We start from the raw sequence: 25,441 nt of genomic DNA on the forward strand, positions 1-25,441 counted from the left end.
ATGTAGGTAATCTGCATTTTTATAAAACACAAGTACAGGAAGAAGCAACATCCACACCATGTGCTTATTGATGGGATGGGCAGGTTGGCTGCCAAGTGGAGTATGTCCTAAAGTCGACTTTTTCTGGAGAGTAAATTTAAAGTTTGCAGCTCGCGGTAAACCCATAATATTTCTTGAATAAATTGTGGCACGGCAATAACTTTTAAATGTAAACTTTCAATCACAATGTATAAATATAGTGTTGAAATGTTTTAACTGAAAGCATTCTTTTAGGCAACATGAGTCTACCTGAATGACCCTTGTAAGATTTGCCACTGTTTCACAACCTTTTTGCAATATATTGATGTTCATCATATTTTTTTACCTTTTTGGACTGGAGAACTGCAGCAGTCACATCCATATTGGTACTAGCACAAACAGGCAGCCTGGGTGGCCGACTAGAGGGATACAAATATCTTGTAGAACAAAGTGGCAATTATATCAAAACGTTAGAAACAGTCAGAATCTAAATGCAGCAGCCCATTACAAACAGTATTGTAAGGTGCTTAAAAATGTTCTTAGGAAGGCAAAAAGTATGTGGTATGCAGATAGAATAGCTTAGTCTCAGGATAAAATTAAAACCATATGGTCAGTCGTAAAGGAAGTGGCTGGTCTGCAGAGACAGGTCGAGGATATAGAATCAGTGAGTAGTGGGAATGTTCATGTTACTGATAAGTCACATATATGTACAGTATTTAATAATCACTTTCTGAATATAGCAGGTGAACTAAATAGAAACCTAGTCCCAGCAGGGAATCATATAGCACTCTTAGAAAAAAGTGTTCAGAGACTGTTACCTGAAATGCTCCTCCATGATACTGACAAGAGGGAGATTGAGTAATAATTAAATCACTAAAGACCAAGAACTCTCATGGATATGATGGGGTATCTAGCAGAATACTGAAGTATTGTTCTATGTATGTTAGCCCAGTACTTAGCCATATCTGTAACTTTTCCTTTAGGAGTGGTCGGTTTCCTGACTAATTAAAGTACTCGGGAGTGAAGCCACTATATAAAAAGGGAGACAGGGATAATATTGACAATTATAGACGTATTTCTATGCCATCGGTGTTTGCTAAAGTTATCGAGAAGGTTGTATATACAAGGTTACTGGAGCATTTAAATTCACATAATTTGCTGTCAAATGTTCAGTTTGGTTTTAGAAATGGTTTAACAACTGAAAATGCTATATTCTCTTTTCTCTGTGAGGTTTTGGATGGATTAAATAAAAGGTTGCGAACACTAGGTGTTTTCTTTGATTTAACGAAGGCTTTTGACTGTGTTGACCACAAAATATTACTGCAGAAGTTGGACCATTATGGAGTAAGGGGAGTAGCTTACAATTGGTTCGCCTCTTACTTTAAGAACAGAAAGCAGAAGGTAATTCTCCGCAATATTGAGAGTGGTAGTGATGTTCAGTCCCAATGGGGCACTGTTAAGTGGGGCGTTCCCCAAGGGTCGGCGCTGGGGCCACTGCTGTTTCTTATTTATATAAATGATATGCCTTCTAGTATTACAGGTGATTCAAAAATATTTCTGTTTGCTGATGATACCAGCTTGGTAGTGAAGTATCTTCTGTGTAGTATTGAAACAGTATCAAATAATGTAGTTCATGAAATAAGTTCATGGCTTGTGGAAAATAATTTGATGCTAAATCACAGTAAGACTCAGTTTTTACAGTTTCTAACTCACAATTCAACAAGAACCGATATTTTGATCAAACAGAATTGGCATATTATAAGCGAGACGGAACAGTTCAAGTTCCTAGGCGTTCGGATAGATAGTAAGCTGTTGTGGAAAGCCCATGTCCAGTATCTTGTTCATAAACTAAATGCTGCTTTATTTACCATTAGAACAGTATCTGAAATAAGTGACACTTCAACACGAAAAGTAGTCTACTTAGCATATTTTCATACGCTTATGCTGTATGGTATTATTTATTGGGGTAATTCTTCTGCTTCAAAAAGGGTATTTTTGGCTCAAAAACGGGCTGTTCGAGCTATGTGTGTTGTAAGTTCGAGAACCTCTTGTCGACCCCCATTCAATAGTCTGGGAATTCTGACATTGCCCTCACAGTATGTATTTTCTTTAATGTCGTTTGTTGTTAGCAATATTAGCCTATTCCCAAGAGTTAGCAGCTTTCACTCAGTTAATACTAGGCAGAAATCCAATCTGCATGTGGAATGCACTTCCTTGACTCTTGTGCAGAAAGGGAGTGCAGTATTCTGCTGTATCCATTTTCAATAAGCTACCACAAGAACTCAAAAATCTTAGCAGTAGCCCAAACTCTTTTAAGTCTAAACTAAAGAGTTTCCTAATGGCTCACTCCTTCTATTCTGTCGAGGAGCTCCTGGAAGAGCTAAAAAATTAAGCAAATTCCAGTGTTACATTGTTGATTTTCTTTATTTAAACTTACGACTTGTCACCCGAATATGTTTTTTTATATTTCATTTTATCTGTTTCTAATATCATGTTATAATTTCATGTATTGACTCGTTCCATGACCAAGGAGACTTCTCCTTAATTTGGTCCCTCGGAACAATAAATAAATAAATAAATAAAACAGTCTTTAACACACAGGCCGTGTTACTTTTGTCTTCACTTTACAAATTTGATAGTATGAATGTTTTTTTGTATATGTACTGTCCCCGTTGACTTATATCAACGGCTATATGCAGCTAAGGGTATTCATTTCATTGTAATTTCGTGAATGTTTGCACACAGCAGATCGTGAAGCACACAAGTAATCAGTGTTACCAGGTAGTGGTAGTGGCTTGACTGCTATAAGCAGTTGAACATAAACCACCTGATTACCGAGGTGCGTAGTAGTTTTGTTTAGTGTAATAACATTTCGTTCTCTTTGTGCTGTGTAGTAGTGAACAGTGGAACTAGGATTTGTGCCACTTCTCAGATACAAATATCTACCTGTCTTAAGTGGTGTTTGGCCATTTTTCAATTTTTATGACTTTATGACAGCCAACCTGCCCAAATATGATAGGGTCCAATGAAGTTTAGTAAGGGTAGTACATGAAATTACTAGAATAATTTAGTAATTCACTCAAATATTTGACATGGAACAGCTTCAACATGCCATTTTGAAAGGTTGCCCAACAATACCAAAATTCACTGTATTTTTAATTCTTTTAGTGCTAAGAAGCTAAAGTGGAAAATGTCTTCTTCTGTTAAGATCTTTGTAACTTTATTGTTTGCTGCTGGTGAGCCCTCACAGGCAAGGAAAAATTTGCTGCTACAGAACTGCAAGAATTAGCCAGGTGGCTTTGAAATATGATGATTTTACCTACTGAAAACTTTGAGAGATAAAACATATGTTTATGAACTTGATATTAAACAAACATGTAAACTTAAGTACCTTTCTAAGTATGTGCAAGTTAGATTTCTAGCATAATTAGTTAATTATCATTGGAATCTAAGTTTGGCAGATTTCATTTCATAAATAAAAGTGCAATTAGTGACATTAAGTAGAGTCTTATTCTGCAATTAAAATAACTTGAGACTTTTGGCAGGTCTGAGTAGAGCAAGCAAAGGGGCACATTTTTGCCAGCATGTGTGTCACTCACTTTTGATGCATGATCATTAGCTGGCCATCAGAGAAACATTGTTAAGTAATAAACAAATGACTGTGATGAACAGGGCAATAACATCAATGAATATTTCAGAAAAAATTGCAACTATGGTATAATCGGTGCAATGGAAGTCGAAGAATGTCTGTCCGTTTCATCAGATCTGAAACTAGTGCAAGAGTTGACAGAAATGATCTTCTATTTGATCTTATGATTAAAGAAGACCACTCACTCAAAAGCAGATGCGTTGAGTTGTCTATAGGAAGACACAAAAGGAAGAAAACTTGCTAGCTTTCGGAGGTCTACACACACACACACACACTATATAGTGCCAGCTAGTCTTAATGGCAGGTGGACTAGTTGTGGAGATAGTGTTGGGTGGTCTGGGTAGAGAGAGAGGAAGGCAGGAGGCAAGGAGAGGGCCTGGGGGTGAGGCTAACAGCTTGGAGGGATGCAGCCATCTTGCCAGCAGGGAATGTGGGAAGGAAGGAGGCATGGTTGGTATACGGACTTGTATGATTGTAGCAGCTGGCAGGAAATAGCACATGCTGAAGGCAATGTGGGGATGTGAATTTGGAGGGGCAATAGGACAGACATAATGGAAAATGTGGAGTGAAAGGTGTAGGGGTAGTGGACCATCTGAGATTGAGACCAGGTTGACTATGGGAGCAGAGGATGTGTTGTAAGGATAAGTCACTTCTGTGTAGTTCAGAGAAACTGGTGACAGAGGCAAGGATCCAGGTGGCTCGGGCTGTGAAACAGCCATTGAAATTGAACCTGTTGTGTTAAACTGCAAGTTGTGCCCCCCCGATGTCAGTTTTGTTCTTAACAGCTTAACTGTGGCCGTTCATCCTGTTGGCCTGCTGGTTGGTAGTCATTCCAGTGTAAAAGGCTGCACAGTGTTTGCAACAGAGTTAGTATATGATATGACTGCTTTCACAGGTGGCCGAGCCTCTGGTGGGGTAGGATAGTCGTTTGACAGGACTGGAATAGGTGGTGAATTGGACAGGGTCTTGCACCTTGATATGCCACAAGGATTATAATCGTGTGACAAGAGGTTGGGAGTGGGAGTGGCATAGGGATGGACTACGATGTGATGTTGTTGGGTGGGTGATGAGACACAATTTTAGGAGGGGTGAGAAGAATGTTCAGTGGGAGGCCCTCCATTTCAGGGCAGAATGAGAGATAATCAAAATCCTGGTGAAGGCTATGGTTCAGTTGTTCCAGTCCAGGGTGATATTGAGCGAAGAGTGGGGTGCTCCTTTCTAGCTGATTCTGGGGGATGGTGGGAGGATTAGATTTATGTGAAAATATGGCATAGGAAATTTGTTTGTGGACTAGGTTTGGGTTGTATTGCCTGTCTTTGAAGGCCTTTGTTAGACCCTCAGCATACTATCAAGGTATTTCTCGTCACTGCAGATATATAGTCCACAGGTGGATAGGTTGTGTGGGAGAGGGTGTTTTGTGTGTGTGTGTGTGTGTGTGTGTGTGTGTGTGTGTGTGTGTGTGTGGAAGGGGTGGCAGCTGTCCAAAATGCATGTGCTGTTGGTGATTGGTGAGTTCAATGTGGACGGAGGTGTGGATGGAGCCTTCAGAAAGGTGGAAGTCAATGTCCAAGAAGGTGATGTGTAGTTTAGAGGAGAACCAGGTGAAGTGAAGTGGATGGGAGAAAATGTGTAGAGGTTTTAAAGGAATGTGCATAGGGCCTTGGGCCTGAGTCCAGATATGAAGATGTCAATGAAGTGCCTTCCATTCAGCCTAGCTACCTATGGACAATATGTCTGCGGTGACAAGAACTCCCCCAAAAGAAACCTAGTCCCCAGTCAGATTCCTTGTGCCATTCCTCACACACACCCCGATCCTCCCTTCAACCCCAAGAAACAGCTACTATATCCTTTGCCAGGGCTTTATCTCTCATTCTGCCCTGAAACAAGGGTCATCCTACCCAAGATTGTTCCCATCCCTCCTAAACTGGCGTTCATTTGCCCATCAACCTACACAACCTGGGGATCCGTACCAGATCGGTTTGACGGAGGAGATAGAGAAGATCCAAAGAAGAGCGGCGCGTTTCGTCACAGGGTTATTTGGTAACCGTGATAGCGTTACGGAGATGTTTAATAAACTCAAGTGGTAGACTCTGCAAGAGAGGCGCTCTGCATCGCGGTGTAGATTGCTCGCCAGGTTTCGAGAGGGTGCGTTTCTGGATGAGGTATCGAATATATTGCTTCCCCCTACTTATACCTCCCGAGGAGATCACGAATGTAAAATTAGAGAGATTAGAGTGCGCACGGAGGCTTTCAGGCAGTCGTTCTTCCCGCGAACCATACGCGACTGGAACAGGAAAGGGAGGTAATGACAGTGGCACGTAAAGTGCCCTCCACCACCTACCGTTGGGTGGCTTGCGGAGTATAAATGTAGATGTAGAACATCCTAATCCATTCTTATGCCACTCTCACACCCAAATCCTTGTTACAGGGATCACATTCCTGAGACAGACCAAGGTGCAAGACTTGTCCAATCCACCCACCCAGCACCTCCAGGCCTGCCAAAGGACTATCCTACCCCATCAGAGGCTGGGCCACCTTTTAAGGCAGTTGAATCATACACCAACTCTGCTGCAAACCTGCACAGCCTTTCACATGGTATTGCTATAAGCCAACTGCCCACCAGAATGAATGGCCAACACCAAACTATTGTCACATCATGGAGCTGAACACAATCAATGGCTGTTTCACAGCTTGAGCCATCTGGATCCTTCCCTCCACCACCAGATTCTCTGAACTATGCAGATGGGTGTTATCCTTACAACACATCATCTGCTTCTGTAGTTGTCCTGGCCTCAATCTCAGATGACCCACTGTCTCCACACCCTCCACCCAATTGTTTACCCTTCCTATGTCCTGTCACCCTCTTCTAATTCACATCGCCCATGCTGCCTTGAACATGTACTGCTTCTCATTGGCTGCTATAGTCATGAAAGTCCATACACCCACCACTTCTCCCTCCTAAATCCCAGCCAGAAATCTGCATGCCTCCCTCCGAGCCATTAGCCAACTCTTTCTTTACCCACCCTACCCACCACAACCAGTCCACCACCTGCCATTATTGTAGCATTCATTCACCATGTAGGTGCGTGCGCGCCTGCACCCGCGTGCATGCGCGCTCTCACGTGTGGAGGGGGGAAGGGGGGGGGGGGGGGTTGCAGTTCATCAAAGGATAATTCCAAAAGCTAGTAAGCATTGTTCGTTATTTCTTTTGTGTGTACCTGTTGAGAACACGTTTGGATTTCTGTGAGTTGTCTCCTTTAATCCAAAAATATTTATATTCTACAAGAACTTTCCTACAACATCTATTTGATCTATTTTTCCAGCAACCATACAAGGACCAGGCCTACGATACTTTTGCAGTAGCTTCTTAGCCTGAATTCTGTAAGAATTTTTTTTTTATTGTTTTTGGCCACATTATTTTTACCTGGATGCATAGATGATGTTATATCGGGTGGAAGTGGGTATGGTACGGAGGAAGCCTGGCCCTACTTCAGTGATTGTCAAACGTTTTTGTTCAGGAGCCAGTACTGAAGTTGTAGGGTGGCACCTCAAGCCCTGTATGTACTGATCTTGTTATTAGTTGGTAACTGACATAAATTAGTGTGTTACCGATTGTTAAAAGGCAGCTTCACTTGGAACACTTCATGTCAACTGATCTCTGTTTCAAGTTGTTGCACCTCAGGGATACCAAAGATGACACTGTAATTGCTCGATGAAGTATTGTTTTGCGTATGTGGGTGGATGATTGATTAATAACAGTGACTGTAGTTCATATTTAAATGCATTATGTAATATGAGACATGATCATAAATGTTCACTAAATGTTTAGAATGTGTGTTTTTCTACATTCTGTCTTGTATTACAACAGCCTTAATTTAATTTCATATTCCTTTCACAAAAATGTACCGCCTTTAAAGATGCACATTTCTGTAATGTGCGCACACAAATCCATGTTACTTATGGGTCAAAATTTGTACTGTAGCAGCTGATAGGTAGAGTCATACACACTCTTCAGTTGTCAGTACCGGAAGACATACAATGAAACATTACTCCCTCACATTCTCTAATCCCGCAGTGGGTTCTCTTCTGCTTCTGAGGTAAGGGGCTAAGTTCACTTAACTCGTGGCCAAATTCAGTGATGACAATTAAAATTAAGCACGTATTAAAATAGTACTGTCTCTGTAAATATGTTTGTCACTGAGCAAGAAAATTACACTCTTAGAACGCTTAATGTTAGTCGACTTTTTTGGGTTTGGTTATTAGTTGCTAGATGCATATTATTAAAAATACAGCTGAAATCTGTGGATCATACTTTTTTCGGGCTGCATGTGCTTTTAGCAGAAAATTAGCAAACCATTCTGTGAGAACAATGGTGCTCAGTTCCTCATGATAGTTGCTTTGCTTCATGGAAGTAAACAGCAACAAGCAGTTAGGTATGAAGCTGTGAACTGAGACAATGTGAAGGATGATTATCCAGTAAAACTGACCTTTTGGTGCTTGTGTTATTACTTGTACTGTGTGATTCACCTAGGTTTTTGTTAATGTGTGACATACATTGACCCATGTCTTAGCAAATCAGTGTCTCCAAACAAAATGTATCTAATGACATACAAATACTGACATCTCTGAGACACTGTCGCTTCTTTTGATAATAGATGTCAGAGATGAAAACCTCTCATGACAGAAACCAAACACAGTTTCTTTCAACCTGAAAAGAATTTTGTTGAAGTAGGGTATTCCTGGCATTGATGGTAACCATCTACTTGTCTGCGTATTGTATACTGATGGAATGCATCCATCTTGGTTACTCATCTGTCATAACTACTTTTCTTGCCAACTTTTCCCAACCTACTTCCTTCCCATTTTCTTTAGTTCTCAGCATCATAGACAATAAATGTTCAGGCCTGTTCTGTCCTCCACTTATTTAACATCTAGAATGAGTCCACAAATATTACATCCCAGTTAAAAGTACTTGCACACACTGCTCACAAATTCACGGCTTTGGTCGTAGATTGTAATTCCACTTTCCATCCTCAATACTCTTGAAGCAGGTGACCGTATTCTTGGATGACTGCGTCTGACTACACACAGGAAGTGGCTACACAGGTAGTGGGGCCTGTGTGGAAGGGACTGGTCATTTTTTTGGCTTGAAGGGTCTCAGGAAACCACAGAAAGGGCATCCATCTAAAAGGGGGCAGGTAAAACATAGTAAGGTAGTTGTAGAAATTATCAGTGTTGTAGTTGTAAATTGTCGTACCTGTGTTGGGAAAGAACCAGAGCTCCAAGCCCTAATAGAAAGCACTGAAGCTAAAATAGTTACTGGTACAGAAATAAGCTCAGCCGAAATTTTTTCAAATGACCTAACAGTGTTCAGAAAGGATAGGTTAAATACAGTTGACGGGGGGAGTATTGCTGTCAGAAGTAGTTTACCTTGTAGTGAAATTGCAGTAGATAGTTCCTGCGAAATATATGGGTAGAGGTTATATCTGACAATCGGACTGAACTATTAATTGGATCGTTTTACCAACCCCCTGACTCAGAAGATATAGTTGCTCAACAGTTGAAAGAAGACTTGAGTCTCATTTCAGATAGTTATAGTCGGTGGTGACCGTAATCTACTCTCGATATGTTGGGAAAATTATATGTTTAAGCCGGCGGCAGGCATAAACCTTATCTGAAATTGTACTGAATGCTTTCTCAGAAAATTATTTTGAACAATTAGTTCATGAGCCCAATTGAAGCATAAATGGTTGCTAAAGCATACTTGACCTCTTAGCAACAAATAATCCTGGACAAATAGGGAGTATCATGATGGATACAGGGATTAGCGACCACAAGGCAGTTGCTGCTAGGCTGAATGCCAAATTTAAAAGAATGCAAAATCCCCAAGATTGGCAAAGTTTTGCTGAAGTTCGAAAGACAGCGCATACTTGAGTGCGAGATGCTTATAATAATTTCCACAGCGAAACTCTGTCTCGGAATCTGGCAGAAAACCCAAAGAGAATCTGGTCATACCTAAAGCACACAAGTGGCAAGACGCAATCAGTACCTCCACTGCGTGATAACAATGGTGAAGTCACTGATGACTGTGCCACTAAAGCAGAGTTATTTAATACGGTTTTCTGAAATGCCTTCACCAAAGAAGATGAAGTAAATATTCCTGAATTCCAATCAAGAACAACTGCCAAAATGAGAAACACAGAAGTAGATATCCTCGGTGTAGCAAAGCAGCTTAAATCACTTAATAAAGGTAAAACCTCCTGCCCAGGTTGTATATCACTCAGGTTCCTTCCAGAGTATGCTGATACAATAGCTCCATATTTAAGTTATTTACAAATGCTCACTCACAGAGAGATCCGTATTTAAAGACTGGGAAATTGCTCAAGTCACACCAACATCCAAAAAGGGAAACAGGAGTAATCTGCTGAACTACAGGCCCATATCACTAATGTCAATTTGCATTAGGGATTTGGAACATATACTGTGTTCAGACGTTATGAATTACCTTGGAGAAAATGATTTATTGACGCATAGTCAGCACGGATTCAGAAAATATCATTCTTGTGAAACACAACTAGCTCTTTATAATCATGAAGTAATGATGTCAAATTGATTCCATATTTTTAGATTTCCAGAAGGCTTTGGACACCATTCCTCAAAAGTGTCTTCTAACCAAGCTGCGTGTCTGTGGAATATCGCCTCAGTTGTGCGACTGGATTTGTGATTTTCTGTCAGAAAGGTCACAATTCATAGTAATAGATGGAAGGGCATCGAGCAAAACAAAAGTAATATCCGGCGTTCCCCAAGGAAGTGTTATAGGCCCTCTGTTGTTCCATATCTATATTAATGATGTATGAGACTATCTGAGTAGCCCACATAGATTGTTTGCAGACGATGCTGTCATTTACCGTCTTGTAAAGTCATCAGATGATCAAAATTACTTGCAAAATGATTTAGATAAGATATAAATATGGTGCGAAAAGTGGCAATTTACCCTGAATAAAGAAAAGTGTGAAGTTACTCACATGAGTACTAAAAGAAATCTGCTAAATTTAGATTACACAATAGTTCACACAAACTTGAAGGCTGTAAATTAGACTAAATACTTAGGGATTACAATTACAAATAACCTAAATTGGAACGGTCACATAGATAATGTTGTGGGTAGAGCAAACCGAAGACTGTGATTCATTGCAGAACACTTAGAAGGTGCAACAGATCTATTAAAGAGACTGCTTACACCACACTTGTCCGCCCTGTTCTGCAGTACTGCCGTGCAGTGTGGGATATGCATCAGGTGGGACTGACGGATGGCATTGAAAAAGTTAAAAGAAGGGCAGCTCATTTTGTATTATCGCAGAGTAGGGGAGATAGTGCCACAGACATGATACGTGAATTGGATTGGCAATCATTAAAACAAAGGTGTTTTTTGCTGCGACGGGATCTTCTCATGAAATTTCAATCACCAGTTTTCTTCTCTGATTGTGAAAACATTCTGTTGGGACTCGCCTACATAGGGAGAAATTGTCATCACAATAAAATAAGAGAAATCGGGGCTCGCACAGAAAAATTTAAGTGCTCGTTTTTCCCATGTGCCATAAGAGAGTGGAATGGTAGACAGACAGCTTGACAATGGTTCATTGAATGCTCTGCCAGGCACTTTATTGTGACTAGCAGAGTAATCGTGTAGATGTAGATGCAGATGCAGATGTTTCAGGTGATCCTTGTGTTCAAATGTATGAAATAGCTACGAAAACAACATTATTACAAAATGATTAGTCCACAACAACAGCTGACGAACACAGGATACTTCAGTACTCGAGTACATTATAATTGCGTATGAGAGCTGAGAAAACCTGGAAGCAAATGATCAGCACCACATGCTACTGTTCACTCGCAGCATGGTGTACTATACCTGCCCACCTTTTGGTGATTTGGTAGGGAAAGCTAGTTTGTCACTGTAGTTACCTGACTAATTGACTGTGTCCCCTACACTGTCAAGTCGCAAGTTATTTTAATCACACAATAGTATTAGACATTTGACAATAATTGGAAACCAAGATGATGACATACGTGTGAGACTATCTAACTTATAAGAAATTGTGTATCCAACTATTAATAAAATATTTAATTCTGTTGCTGTCATGTGCCCATTTTTTATGCGCTGCCTTGTATGTTTCTTTAGACATTGGAAGTGATTGTCTTGAGCGCAAATATTAAGTAGATGATAGTGTCAACAGCTGTTTCAGTTTGATTTCTTGAAATTAATTTGTTGTTGCAGACTGATCTTCCCATCACTTGCCATGAAAGAGGAACTGGCTGTTTTGCAGAGGATGTCATTCCCAGTGATAAATGTCCACCAGGTGCAAAACTTTTAAAAACTGAGTTTGTTAATGGATTCTCTCACTCTGTCACTGAAGACAAACTGGCAATGCCAGATGTGGCTTCACAGAAGATGGAGGTAGAATCTGCGGAGATATGTGATCAGGGACAGTCTTACAGGGAGTCTCAGAAGCAGTGCATTAATTGGTCGGATATTCGAAAACTGAAAGTTCCCAATTACAGTCCTATATCCATGTATTCTGGTGGCTCACCGAGTTCGCCTGTACATGCAGTCAACTCCTACACATCTCAGATGTCTAGACAAAACAGTAAAGTCAAATCTATTGCAGCTTCAAACATTTTTGATTTGCCAGCCTCACCAGATTTCTTATGTGAGGAGAGAGACACTTCAAGGTGGAAACAGGGTTATCAGAAAAAGCAAGATTCGTCACGTAAGGCCTTAGGTGCGCAGTTTAAGTCGGGAACTAAAAGGACAAAAGAGTATTGGTGTAGTTTGCCATCCTCACCAACCAATTTTACCACTCCAAAGGAAAATCTTTCGTGGAGTTCTCTTAGAAAACACAATTCACATCCAAAACAAATTATGTTATCAGATTATATCAAACCAATGTGTAGCTTGGGATCAGTGCCAACACACAGTGTTTCAGAATCTTCCAGTCCACATGAAGAACTGAGAGACTGTAACTCATTACAGATTCATTCTGCAAAAGATTTTCCTCCATTAGAGTAATTTAAACATTTTACAAAGATTTATATATTTTATTTGTATTTACAATGAGATGTTATATAATGAATTTTAATTTTCATATTGATTTCTTCATCTATACATTTTATACAGTTTTAAACAAAGCAAAGTGCCTGTTGTCATGTCCCAAATGTGGGTTTTTGCCTGTGATTGAGTGACACGGTTTGTAACAAAAGACTCAGCTGGTTGACCATAGTGTGAGGGAGACTTCGACCTGGCTAAGATGTTGCAGTCTCCTTTGTGATAGGTAAAAGGCTGGAGTTAATTGAATTTAACTCTTCAGAACATTCAACAATTTGAGATTTATTTAAATTTAAGCAAATCAACCCAGTTGCTCTAGATAAGATGTGTCCACAAAATGGTCAAGTCTGATACAGAGATGGTGACTGACTAACACCATTCCTTCTGCTTTAAGGAAACCCACACCACAAAATACAGTCCTTTGGCTGCTGCCTAACTGTGCATCTGATCCAGTTGCTAACTCTGCAGTGGACTCTCACTAAATCCACCTAGATGCCTGCCTGCCTGCCTGCAGCTCCTGCCAACAACTTTTCTAAAGCTGCTCAGAGACAGGTCGCCACACTATATGCTTGGAGCATCCTGCTCCCAAATTTTGTTAGTCTTTTCCCTGCACTTGCTTGGCATGCCTTAGTGTGAAGCACTGGTTGCCACATTATGGGCTGTATTTGTGCATTATTGTTCAGCATTCTTCAGAGACTGGATGGAGGGGTAGAGATGACTCTCTCAGTATGGTCATACACTGTGTCCTAAGCCTTCATTGGCTTATCATGATTTAGTGCAGTCCCACCAGATGGCCCCCTCTCTTTCATCCCACACTCTCTCTCTAACTAGAAATGCTGTCCTCCTATTGTCTCTAATTAGTCTCTGCCAATGGCTCTGTTGTCAGAATACACAAGGCCCTCTTTGTGTGTTGATATCTTACAGCTCTTTTGCTCGTTACTATGCACAGCTGTCCATCTGCCTGGTGTCTCATGAGCTTGCTTCTGGATCTGTGGCTCCTCATGCTACATCCCGAGAGTTAATAGGTTACCACTGCTACTAACATTGTGCTTAATTTGGTATTATACATTGTACTTCAGATTAGACTTTCCTTATGGATATAACATCTCCCCTGTCACAGAAATGGCCATTATTTGCCTTTGGCATAGCTACATTAAAGATTTTTACATTCGTTGATTTTGTTACACTAATTTTATTTAAGTTTCTTCTATTACATTGAAACACATTTTATACATTGATATTAATATTTCATTTCATGCATTACATTCAGTTATTCCACATTGTAAAAAGTACGTTGATTTCATATACTTTTCCTTCAGTGACAACAATTACATTTTACTGATGTAGTTTACAAAGTTCTTTTGATCTTAGCATTTATCTCTAAAGGCTATTGACTCATTCATTAGCACTCCTTTCATAAATAACTATTTCAGTCTCTCAGTTGAGGGGTCTCTGAGCTATACTGATCTCGGGACGTTGATTTAAAATAGTGGTTCATACATGTATTTTCCCACAACAATCAAGATCATCAAAGTATTTCCATATACTTCTGGGATACTTTTTACAAAATTTTCAATGCTTACAACAACACATTACTATAACTAATGTGATCAGTGTCTAATGATAAGTCTAATCTTAACACAGAAATATTTTCCTTCCCTTCATTTACAATTCAGCAGTCTGATTCTAAACTGATTTGTGGTATTATGTCGTTCTTTGTGGTTTTAACTGAGAATCACATTATCTGTATGAATAATCTCATTCCGTAATCTTTGCACTTACTATAAAAAATTATTTTACCAGTATCTTCCATTACTAGGTCATTAGATGCTTCTTTCTCACATAAAACTCCTTTGCAGCTAAGTATAACCATTCATTACTGTTCAGATGTGTCCAGTGCTTTGATTCAGTGGGACTGTTTTGTCAAGGAATCTTCTAGGATTTCTCTTATTGGTTGCAATAATTTTGCTTCACACTCTTCTGGGTCAAAGATTGATATTAATGTGAAGAACTGTCTACACAGTCGTCTTATTTTTTTTCTCTCTTCTTTACAGTTCAACTGCTCCATCGAAAGTTTCACATATTGCTGTTTGGACTTTTCTGTCAGCAAGAACTCTATAAACGTATTTTCCTTCATTTGAGGAATTTCTGTAGATAATGGAAGTACTCTGTACAAATTAAAAGCATAGTTATCAGTAAACAAGATATTGATTACATATCCTAATATACAACCGAATGAAAACCATTTAACTCAGTTATTCTTAATAGTAAATAACCAGATTATTCAGCAAGAGGAACAGAAAACTTAATGTCTTTTAGTTCATCACATATCAAACTTAAATATTTCACAATCTGTACAGGATTCATTACATGAGGCTGCAGTATCCTCTTTTGTGCATTTGCAATTGCGTTCATTTGCTCATATTCCTCCTATATCTGGCCAAATATCACTGACAGCTGCAATAACTGTTCTGTTACGGTAATGAATGGAGCTACCCTCTTAAACCCCACGTCTGTGTTTTCATGAAACACTCCACTGTTTCCACCCATCTTTGGGACATGCTCATTTGCTTCTAAAGCATAAACAATTCTATTTACTCCAGACAATGTGGTCCTCACCACTGCCACATTTTTTCATCAACCTTGGAGGTCCTTCCATTTCCATGGTATTTATATGTTCCTTGTTGTATGCTGCATCTGCTTCATCTAGTCTGCCAAAAAGTATTTTACTTACCTGGCCTGAGACTCCTCTTTTTCTTAATCTCTCATGCTTTGTCAGCTGTTGTACTAATTGGTGCAGACTTGTAATTTTTTCTTCATCATGTGTTACCTGTTGATCTAATAACCGACACACTATTAATCCTACATTCAGTTGTTGTAGTATGTCTCTCTGCACCTTTGTACTGCTGCATTACGTATCATTCAGACTTTTTGAAATTGCTCTGCTTTAGAGTCCAGGTTTACATACATCACAGTTCTCCATGTGGTACGGTATATGTAGACTTGTTCTAAGTTATCAACCGAGCGGGGTGGCGCAGTGGTTAGACACTGGACTCGCATTCGGGAGGACGATGGTTCAATCCCGCGTCCGGCCATCCTGATTTAGGTTTTCCGTGATTTCCCTAAATCATTCCAGGCAAATGCCGGGATGGTTCCTCTGAAAGGGCACGGCCGACTTCCTTCCCAATCCTTCCCTAATCCGATGAGACCGATGACCACGCTGTCTGGTCTCCTTCCCCAAACCAACCTAAGTTATCATAGTGTAATGCTGAAGTTGGTGGAAACTACATAACTGGAAAGTCATGTGGCAGGTGTGCTGATGTCAATTGTGTGTATGTTGCTACCATTATGAGAAGTTGGAATATTTTCCATCAGATTAGCATACCTGAAATTTAAAAGAATTGTTTCGGTCTATTGGCAAGTAAATTTTGTTTCCTTATTTCTTTTAATTAGTGCTTTCAACTTTCAATACTTCAAATGGACATCGCCATTGTGAATATAACCTTCTAGATTTACCATGCCCATCATAGAGCAACAACCTGTCATCTACTTCGCTATCTTCCAAATTTTGCTTCTTCTCGTACATTTCCATACCAGTGCAATTGTGTATGCTTCCTGCATTCTCACTTTTAGCATGTCGACTTAAGATTCATATTAGTACGAGGGCAGTTCAATAAGTAATGCAACACATTTTTTTCTGAAACAGGGGTTGTTTTATTCAGCCTTGAAATACACCAGATTATTCCCCAATCGTTTAGCTACACAACACTATTTTTCAACGTAATCTCCATTGAATGCTACGGCCTTACGCCACCTTGAAATGAGGGCCTGTATGCCTGCACGGTACCATTCCACTGGTCGATGTCGGAGCCAACGTCGTACTGCATCAATAATTTCTTCATCATCCGTGTAGTGCCTCCCACGGATTGCGTCCTTCATTGGGCCAAACATATGGAAATCCGACGGTGCGAGATCGGGGCTGTAGGGTGCATGAGGAAGAACAGTCCACTGAAATTTTGTGAGCTCCTCTCGGGTGCGAAGACTTGTGTGAGGTCTTGCGTTGTCACGAAGAAGGAGAAGTTCGTTCAGATTTTTGTGCCTACGAACACGCTGAAGTCGTTTCTTCAATTTCTGAAGAGTAGCACAATACACTTCAGAGGTGATCGTTTGACCATGGGGAAGGACATCGAACAGAACAACCCCTTCAGCATCCCAGAAGACTGTAACCATGACTTTACCGGCTGAGGGTATGGCTTTAAACTTTTTCTTGGTAGGGGAGTGGGTGTGGCGCCACTCCATTGATTGCCGTTTTGTTTCAGGTTCGAAGTGATGAACCCATGTTTCATCGCCTGTAACAATCTTTGACAAGAAATTGTCACCCTCAGCCACATGACGAGCAAGCAATTCCGCACAGATGGTTCTCCTTTGCTCTTTATGGTGTTCGGTTAGACAACGAGGGACGCAGCGGGAACAAACCTTTGAATATCCCAACTGGTGAACAATTGTGACAGCACTACCAAAAGAGATGTCAAGTTGAGCACTGAGTTGTTTGATGGTGATCCGTCGATCATCTCGAACGAGTGTGTTCACATGCTCCGCCATTGCGGGAGTCACAGCTGTGCATGGCCGGCCCGCACGCGGGAGATCAGACAGTCTTGCTTGACCTTGCGGCAATGATGACACATGCTTTGCCCAATGACTCACCGTGCTTTTGTCCACTGCCAGATCACCGTAGACATTCTGCAAGCGCCTATGAATATCTGAGATGCCCTGGTTTTCCGCCAAAAGAAACTCGATCACTGCCCATTGTTTGCAACGCACATCCGTTACAAACACCATTTTAACAGCTCCGTACAGCGCTGCCACCTGTCGGAAGTCAATGAAACTATACGAGACGAAGCGGGAATGTTTGAAAATATTCCACAAGAAATTTCCGGTTTTTTCAACCAAAATTGGCCGAGAAAAAAAATGTGTTGCATTACTTATTGAACTGCCCTCGTAACTTACCTGTGCTGAGTCTTGTTGCAGTCTCCTGGTATATTAGTTTCCTTCCTATATGGTAATTTGTATGGTGTGTGCCCTGTGCTGCTGTGTGGTGTAGTATTAAACACAAAGACTGCATATGGTACCCATTTGTCCTGTGAAATTTGATTACCTGTTATGAAGTGACTTAGTATTTGGCTAGTGTTTGATGGCTCCTTCCCAAAGCAATATTAGATTTGGCATGGTAAGCTGAAGGTTGTATATGCTTCACGTTTAACAATTTACGCACTTCTCTTGGGTGGTGGGGGGGGGGGGGGGGGGGGGGGAATCTCTTTAGAATTTCAAACCTTCCCCTGTTAAAAGAACAGATGGAATTTTATATCTTGAGTATAATATGTTCCACGAATGAGGGGCTCAGGTGTGAAACGTGGTAACTGGCATTTTAGAGATATTAGAATATGAAGTTCCACAAAAATATAACAACACATTTTATTTGTTATATCTTTTCTTCAAGTTTTAACTAAGTATTTGAACATTAAGGAATGCACTGGTAAGGTTTACAAAATGGAAATAAATTTCTTTATTGGAAAAAAGAAGCAATACATAACACATTGACACAAATTATATGGTAGATGTCATGTTATTCGTGAATGTAAAATGTAGATAACATGTTATTCTTTGCATTAAAAAATTTTCGTTTCCCACAGGAGAATCAGACATTATGAAGTTAGTTGATAATAATTTAAACCAACATATTAATGACATAATGTAATTAAATTTAACAGTTTTAATAACTGAAAACACTAATAGTGGTATTCAGATTTCACTGTCACTGCTCTCATCATTTGCCTTAGATTGCTCAGCTGTTTTTAATGTCTTGCAATAAGCATGATGTACTTCTGGTATGTAAGGTAAACAAGATAGAACATCATTCAGTTTGGTAGTGTCAGTTGGTTTTGGACCTCTGTGTAGAATTGGTAGAGGACATTTGAAGCCTTCGAGGAGCTGTACTGGACGAACTCTTCGCTTTAGTGATACAGTATCCATTTCAGCTTGGTATGAATTACATACGTCAATTTTTTTCGTGTTACTCCCTTGACAATTCCATCTTCACAACATTTCTAATTCCAAACTTTTCGCCAGAACCTGTTTTATAAGCCTGATTGAAGCTGTTGCGCAAGTTCGAAATCTTCACAAAATCACCTGTGGTCGTACAGTACGCAATCATAGGTTTCTTCTTTGGACACTTCTTCAATACCTGTATCCACTCGCGAGAATACACACTGGCAGTGATTCCACATGTATTTCTCAACAAAGTCGAAGTCACAATCGGAAGGCAACATTGAATGCCCTATTTGAAGAATAGAAAATGTGACAATTTTGAATCTACCTTCTGCTATAAGTTTCGACCATACTGTAACAATGGTCCGGTTTTTGTTTTGGCCTCCACAGATGTCAGGTATGGCTATCAACTTGTCTCCCTGAATGTCATGTCCATTAAAGTGCTTCAGGAAATAACTGCCAATCTCATCAACTCCTCTACCTGCATTTCCTTCATCTCGCACATAGACATATCCTTGTTTTTTCTGGACAAGAATGGACACCATGATTGTAAAAGAAGAGTTTCTTTTTGTAGAAAGCAGGACCAGTTGAAAGTTTGGGAGTTGGTAGGGCCTGCTGCAAGTCAGTCGTAATGTCGTAAATACCTTTATCTTTCTCTGACTTTTTTGTAGCTAGCGTAATAACATCCTGTCCTGCTTTTGCTTTGCGCTGATGTAACTCAAGTTCAGCAGATAAGGATTTTGATAAGTTTTGGTCTTTCTCCTTTTTTGCATTTTCTATTTTAATATTTAGTCAATCGCATATTCTGTAAATGTCTGATTTAGGATTTTCAAAGGCTATGTTGTGCTCTCCTACAAAAATCCATCAAAATTTATCACTGGATACAGGCAATTTTTGTTGTTGTTCACATTCTTCTTTGTATTGATCATAACAGATTTCTATTGTGTACTCCTTGCTTATGAATTTCCTATTTGGACTATCAACTCTTTTGTAATGACTGGTATTCGTTGGCAGTCTATTTATGAAAGTGTTGACAAATTCACTATCTGCACTCAAATACTTTTTGGAATGATGCTGGTGTTCTCACCTTCCGTCTCCTGAAGGGGTTTTACAACATTCCTTTATTTTTGATGTTAAGTGTTCTAAATGCCCCTACTTCTTGCAGTCCACGAATATTAAAGAGCGCAGTCTCACAAACTTCAATGTGCTTTACACTAGCTTTGTTGTTCTCTTTGTTTCGGTTGCTTGTATGCAACCATGAAGGTAGGCATTCTGAAAATCATAATTTCCCCTAGTCCAAAACTTCTGATAGATAGCCATTCTCTCTCCCTCATTGAATAACTGAAAACCTTTTTTTGCAGTTACAGTTAGGACCAGGCTTGCAGCTGTGACTCTCATTCCCTGTCCCTCATTTCTGAAGATAAGGCAAACCTCTATTGCGAGCTTCTTGGCATTTTCATTGTTAGCTCATACACCTCTTCCTTTTTCTTCCGTGACTCTGTTCACCTTTCTTAGGATCTGCATTATTCTAAAAGAAAAAAGAAAGAAATCCGTAGGCCTAATGTCATTTAAATACAAAAAGATTTTCTTCGAAAAACACACTGAAATTCATTTACAATTTTAATTCTACTACAGTTGTTATTAACAAATCTTAATCAAAAATACACTGAAAATTATTTTGTAAATACATTACATTACCTAAACAAGCAAGCTACATGGTTTAAAACATAATATGCTCTCAAATATTTGCACAGGAGAATTTTATAACACAGTTGTAGTTCTCTGTATTAACCCATAGCATGTATAACGTGGTAACTACAACAAATAACATCTTAACTACAGTAGATACTGTTGTTTACATGAAAAGGAAAATATGAGGTTAGTGTAAATACTTACTTTAGTTTCTTCATTATTACTGCTGACATTACTTTCATAGTCTGTCTTGTGGTGGTCTAGATCTTTATCATTGTCATCACCTTCATCATCGTTTAATAGCTCTTCTAACATCGCAAAATTGTCCATTCTTCATGCCTCCAAACTTCAACTTCCTGACCGTAGCCATTTTCTCACAGTTATGTTATACATGCAGATGTCACAACTTACCAGGAAAAAAACAAGCTGTATTCTGCTGCCATCTGTGAAGAATTTTTGGAAACTAACTCATCTATTTATTTCAACAAGCAAGATACTACATGATAAGTGGTGTAAGTCATTTTTGGCTAAAATGTCAGTTGCCATGTTTTACGCCTGAGCCTCTCAAATGCTTCAGCGGCAGCATCTGTGTCTTGCCTTTCAATTGGAACTGCTACAGTACATTTACTTAAATCATCTTGAAATGTAAACGTATACCTGTTACTGTACTTTATATGTCTATAGGGCTTGCCATGTCCATTGAACATTTTTCAAACACTGTCTCAGCTGTATCAGTAATTTCTAAAGGCATTCTTGTTTTTGCTTGTGTGTGCCTATTTCTTTGACAGGGCGGACTCCTTTCTATGTAATCCTCAATGTCACGCTTCATTCTGCACCACTGCTTGTAAGCTGTTATTCTTTCTAATATCCTATGCATTCCTTGGTGCCTTCCCAAGGGGTTATCGTGCATCTCTTTTAATGTGTTGTTCTCATCTTGTAGACTGATTCCCTTTTCGCTATCTGTATGCTTTCGTATTTCTAGAGTTACCTGCACCCTTCACACATTCACGGGTCGCTTTCTCCACTTGCTTTCACTACAGGGATTTTCACTGTGTCTACCTTCTGTTTCACGTTAGTGTCTTCAGCTCTCTGGGCATTATTCTCCTCAGAGCATACACATTAGGGTAACCTTCCTGGTTTGTATATTACCAAATAATCATATTTTTTGAGCTTCAGTCTCTACTTCAGCAGTCGCGAACTCGGATCCTTTACATTAAATAGCCACTTTAATAGCTTATTGTTGGTTACCACTGTAAATTTTCCTCACTATATGTACAGTCAGAACTGTTTCAGTTCATGTATTATAGCCAGCAATTCTTTCTCCATAGTGCTACAATTTAGTTCCACCTTGTTCAATGCTCTGGATGCGTATGCAGTGGACAAGTAGTCACCAACTTGCTTTCCTTGTGACAAAACTGTCCCCAAGCCTGTGCTGCTAACATCAGTGGTGGAAAAAACAGTTTTGTGAAGTCTGGGTACTGAAGTTGTGGAGGATTTATCAATTCCTCCTTCAGTTCTTTGACCGCATTATTTTGTTGTTAACTCCAGTTGTACTCCACTCCTTTCTTTAATAACTCACGGAGTGGTTTTTCAATTTTGCTGATGTGTACAGTGAACTGCCAGTAGTACCTTATTAATCCTAAGAACCTTTTCAATTCTTTTGTCGTTCTTGACTGTGGAAATAACTTTGTTTTTTCCACTTTTGCCATGTTCCGTGAGATTCCTTTTTCCATAATACAGTGGCCTATGAAGATCACTTCCTTTCTTCTCACTTTTATCTGGTTGCAACTTCAGGCTATGCTCTCACAGCCTATCAAAGATTTCATGAAGCTTCTCATTATGCCCCTGCAGGTTTCATCTGTAGACTGTCTAAATAAACAAAACATTATGCTCCTTGCAACTCTGCCAAAACTGAACTCACATGTCACTGGAAGCATCCTGAGGTTCCTTTCAGTATCAGCATTATCTTATATTCATAATACTGATAATTTGAACTGAACACAGTTTTCTCTCTGTCCTCGTCTGTCAATATTCGATGGTATCTGCCTGCAAGATAAAGCATTGAGAAGTACTTTGCTACACATCGCCTACAATAATATCATTTAATCCACTATGATTCTGCGCTTCTGTTGGCCACTGGAATCTGTCTTTTTCGGTACTAATAATAATGGCGCATACCAGCTACTCTTCGCTTTGACAGTTAAGTCAGCTTTCAGCATTTGCTCATTTAAAGCTTCTTTTAGTGCTCTGGGGATCCGGTATGGTCTAGCATTCACTACCTTCCCTGCATGATCCAGTGCTATCAATAGGTGTATGACAATTTGTCACCTGGTGGATGGTATACATCTTCATACTCAGTGCACACCAACAGTGATGCATTCTTCCCTCCCTCTTTTAAATGATAAACTCTCAGCTGTTTTTGTAAAGCGCTAACACAACTTTGTTTTGTTTGTGGCTTCCGTGCTGCCTTTTACTTGGTGTACTCTTTCTAATTGCTCTATTCCACTGTCAGTAACCTGACATTCTTCAATTGAATTTCAAGGCATTCTCTATGCATTTGCCGTTTCAAACTCTTACTAATGATTCAGGCAAAAGCACACTATGTGCAATCTCCTGTCTCAGGATAATTATTTCCCTTTCACTTCCTCATGGTACCTTGCCTTCCACTCTCAACAGCATTACTTTTTTTCTTCTGTCAGAACCCTATTGCCCTGTTGAATTCTTGATCCCCTTCAAACCCATAAGCTTTTGGTTTCTCTTCTGCTACCAAGGGTATATGTAACTTGACCTTATGCTCTGTTGGGAAAGTCTCTTCATATCACCCCATCATATGGTATGTCTAATTCTGATATCCATACACATGGAACTTACGCCCGACTTTTTCAACACCATCCACATTTGAGTGTATTTTCACAGCATGTGTATTGTTCTCACTGCCACTGCTTTGCTGATGACACCTTTCAGATCAAGCCTTTCTGTTTTGTTTTTTCTGGACAGTTTACAGTAATAGTCATTCTATACCGAAGACAGAACTGTGCTCCTGTGTCTACTTACAATTTTAATTCCTTCCTTAACTCTACACAATATAACACTAAAATATCATTTTTTGTTGCACAGTGTATCACCATAACTTTGGGTTTATTTAAAGCGACAGAGCCCAACTGCACGGCTTTGGCATTCCTTAGTTTCCCCGTGCCTTCCCCATTTTACCTGGTGTTGACACTGTGCTCTTTCTCTATGCATATTACATGACTTCATGGGCAGCCCTTGGCATAATGCACCAATCACTTGCACTTGAAACAATTCACATTTTTTTACCTTATAGATGGGATGCCACAATTACCTAGTAGGCTACTTCGCAGACATCTCCATTCGCATAAATCTCCGTAGGTTTCCTTATGATTTCCCCTAAATTTGCTGACATCTATAGGAGTCAATTTCCTCTGTCTTGCTCAACTTTCTGCATTGGTATCACCCTGGTTAGTGAACTCTTTACCTGTCATGACTCAGAACCTGCCTTCTGGATTATTCGTTCTGCATTTACTCACATTGTGTCCTTGCAAGCCACATGTAAAACATTCTAAATCTTTAACTTGTTTTGAGACCTTCACTGTGTCCATTCCACAATTAAACTTTATCCTCGGGGCCTTCCGTTTTCTTTCATTGACAATATCATACTTTCCTCTTGGAGATCTAACTCCATTGCTGCTGCCAACCCAGTTTTGTATTTTCTGCTTCCTACTATTGTTTGTTATCATTACTTAGGTCCTGAATATAACCAGTTCTTCCCAAGAAGTCCATCAACTCTATGGCACCTTTAACGTTCTCTTGACTTGTAAGCCTAGTTACAGCTTCTCTAAAATCCCTCTGCATGTGATTGATTCTATTTGCCCACAACAAAATTAGCTCTCCTTGCCCTTCCCTAGCTCAGAACACTTTGCAACGGTAGTAGTCCATTGTCAGTTTAGACGGGTGACTTTCTTCCAGAACACACTTTCTTTCTCCCGTGTACCCGTTCTTTCACGTGTTCGCAGTCTTGACCTTGCCTCACCAATTATTTTTGCTTTAATGAATTTCAGCAAGGTTTTGTGTTCCTCTGGCTTGACGAATTCAAAAGTGGCATTTATGTTCTCTATGAAGTCCCTAAGGTAGTCCCTAAGGTCTCATGTATTCCCCTCTAATACCTTGGAAGTAGTACACAAAGCCATCTTAACTGACAATCTAACAGCACTGGTAGATAAAGATGCTTCTACAGGAGCTATCTTACCAAACTTAACTATTGTAACACTTTAAAATTCAGGACAGTACGCTGTAACAATGTCAACTAAATATGACCCACTTTTCTTGTAGTGTATCGAGACGAGTCGAGCTGCTCTGAGTAACCTGATGCATGTGCACTGCCCAAGTGCCCATGATCTGTGATGTGTTGGCCGCTACCTGCTTGGCTGTGCAGACCCCATCGTTCGCCTTGGCTGCTGCTGCTACAGCTGCTTCATCTGCTTCTGCTAAGTCTGCTTCTGCTGCTGCTGAACCCTGACCCTTGGTTTCAAACCTGTGAAGTGCTGGCTGCTCGGGCACCTCTGTGCATGGTAGATCTGCACTGTGTGCTGTTGTAGCTCTGAGTTACCCTGCACCCGCCAGCACTCCCTTCGGACTCTGCTGTTGGGGGGCGAAACTCCTACTTATGGTGATAGTTGCCACAGCTTCTTGTAGTTTGCCACTGCCTAAATGCGCATCTGATATGGTGACTAGCTCTGTGATGAACTGCTGCCAACAACTTCTCTAAAACTTGTTGCCAACACTATCTGGTTGGTGTGTCCTGCTGCCAACTTTTGTTACTCTTTTCCCTGTACGTGCTTGGCATGACTTAGTGTTAAGGGCTGCTTGCCACATTATTGATGGTATTTGTGCATTATTGTTAAGCATTC

General features: G+C 40.0%; 1 protein-coding gene across 1 annotated transcript in view; it reads left to right on the forward strand.

Moving 5' to 3' along the window:
• LOC126473200 (uncharacterized) overlaps nucleotides 1-25,441 on the forward strand; it is a 111,150-nt gene that overhangs the window by 72,157 nt on the left and 13,552 nt on the right. The window contains exon 5 of the mRNA XM_050100098.1: nucleotides 11,949-12,030. Within this exon, the coding sequence (XP_049956055.1) occupies nucleotides 11,949-12,030 (82 nt within the window). The remainder of the gene's footprint in view (nucleotides 1-11,948; nucleotides 12,031-25,441) is intronic.

This window comes from Schistocerca serialis, chromosome 4, assembly GCF_023864345.2.
Source record: "Schistocerca serialis cubense isolate TAMUIC-IGC-003099 chromosome 4, iqSchSeri2.2, whole genome shotgun sequence".
In the NCBI taxonomy this organism is placed as follows: domain Eukaryota; kingdom Metazoa; phylum Arthropoda; class Insecta; order Orthoptera; family Acrididae; genus Schistocerca; species Schistocerca serialis.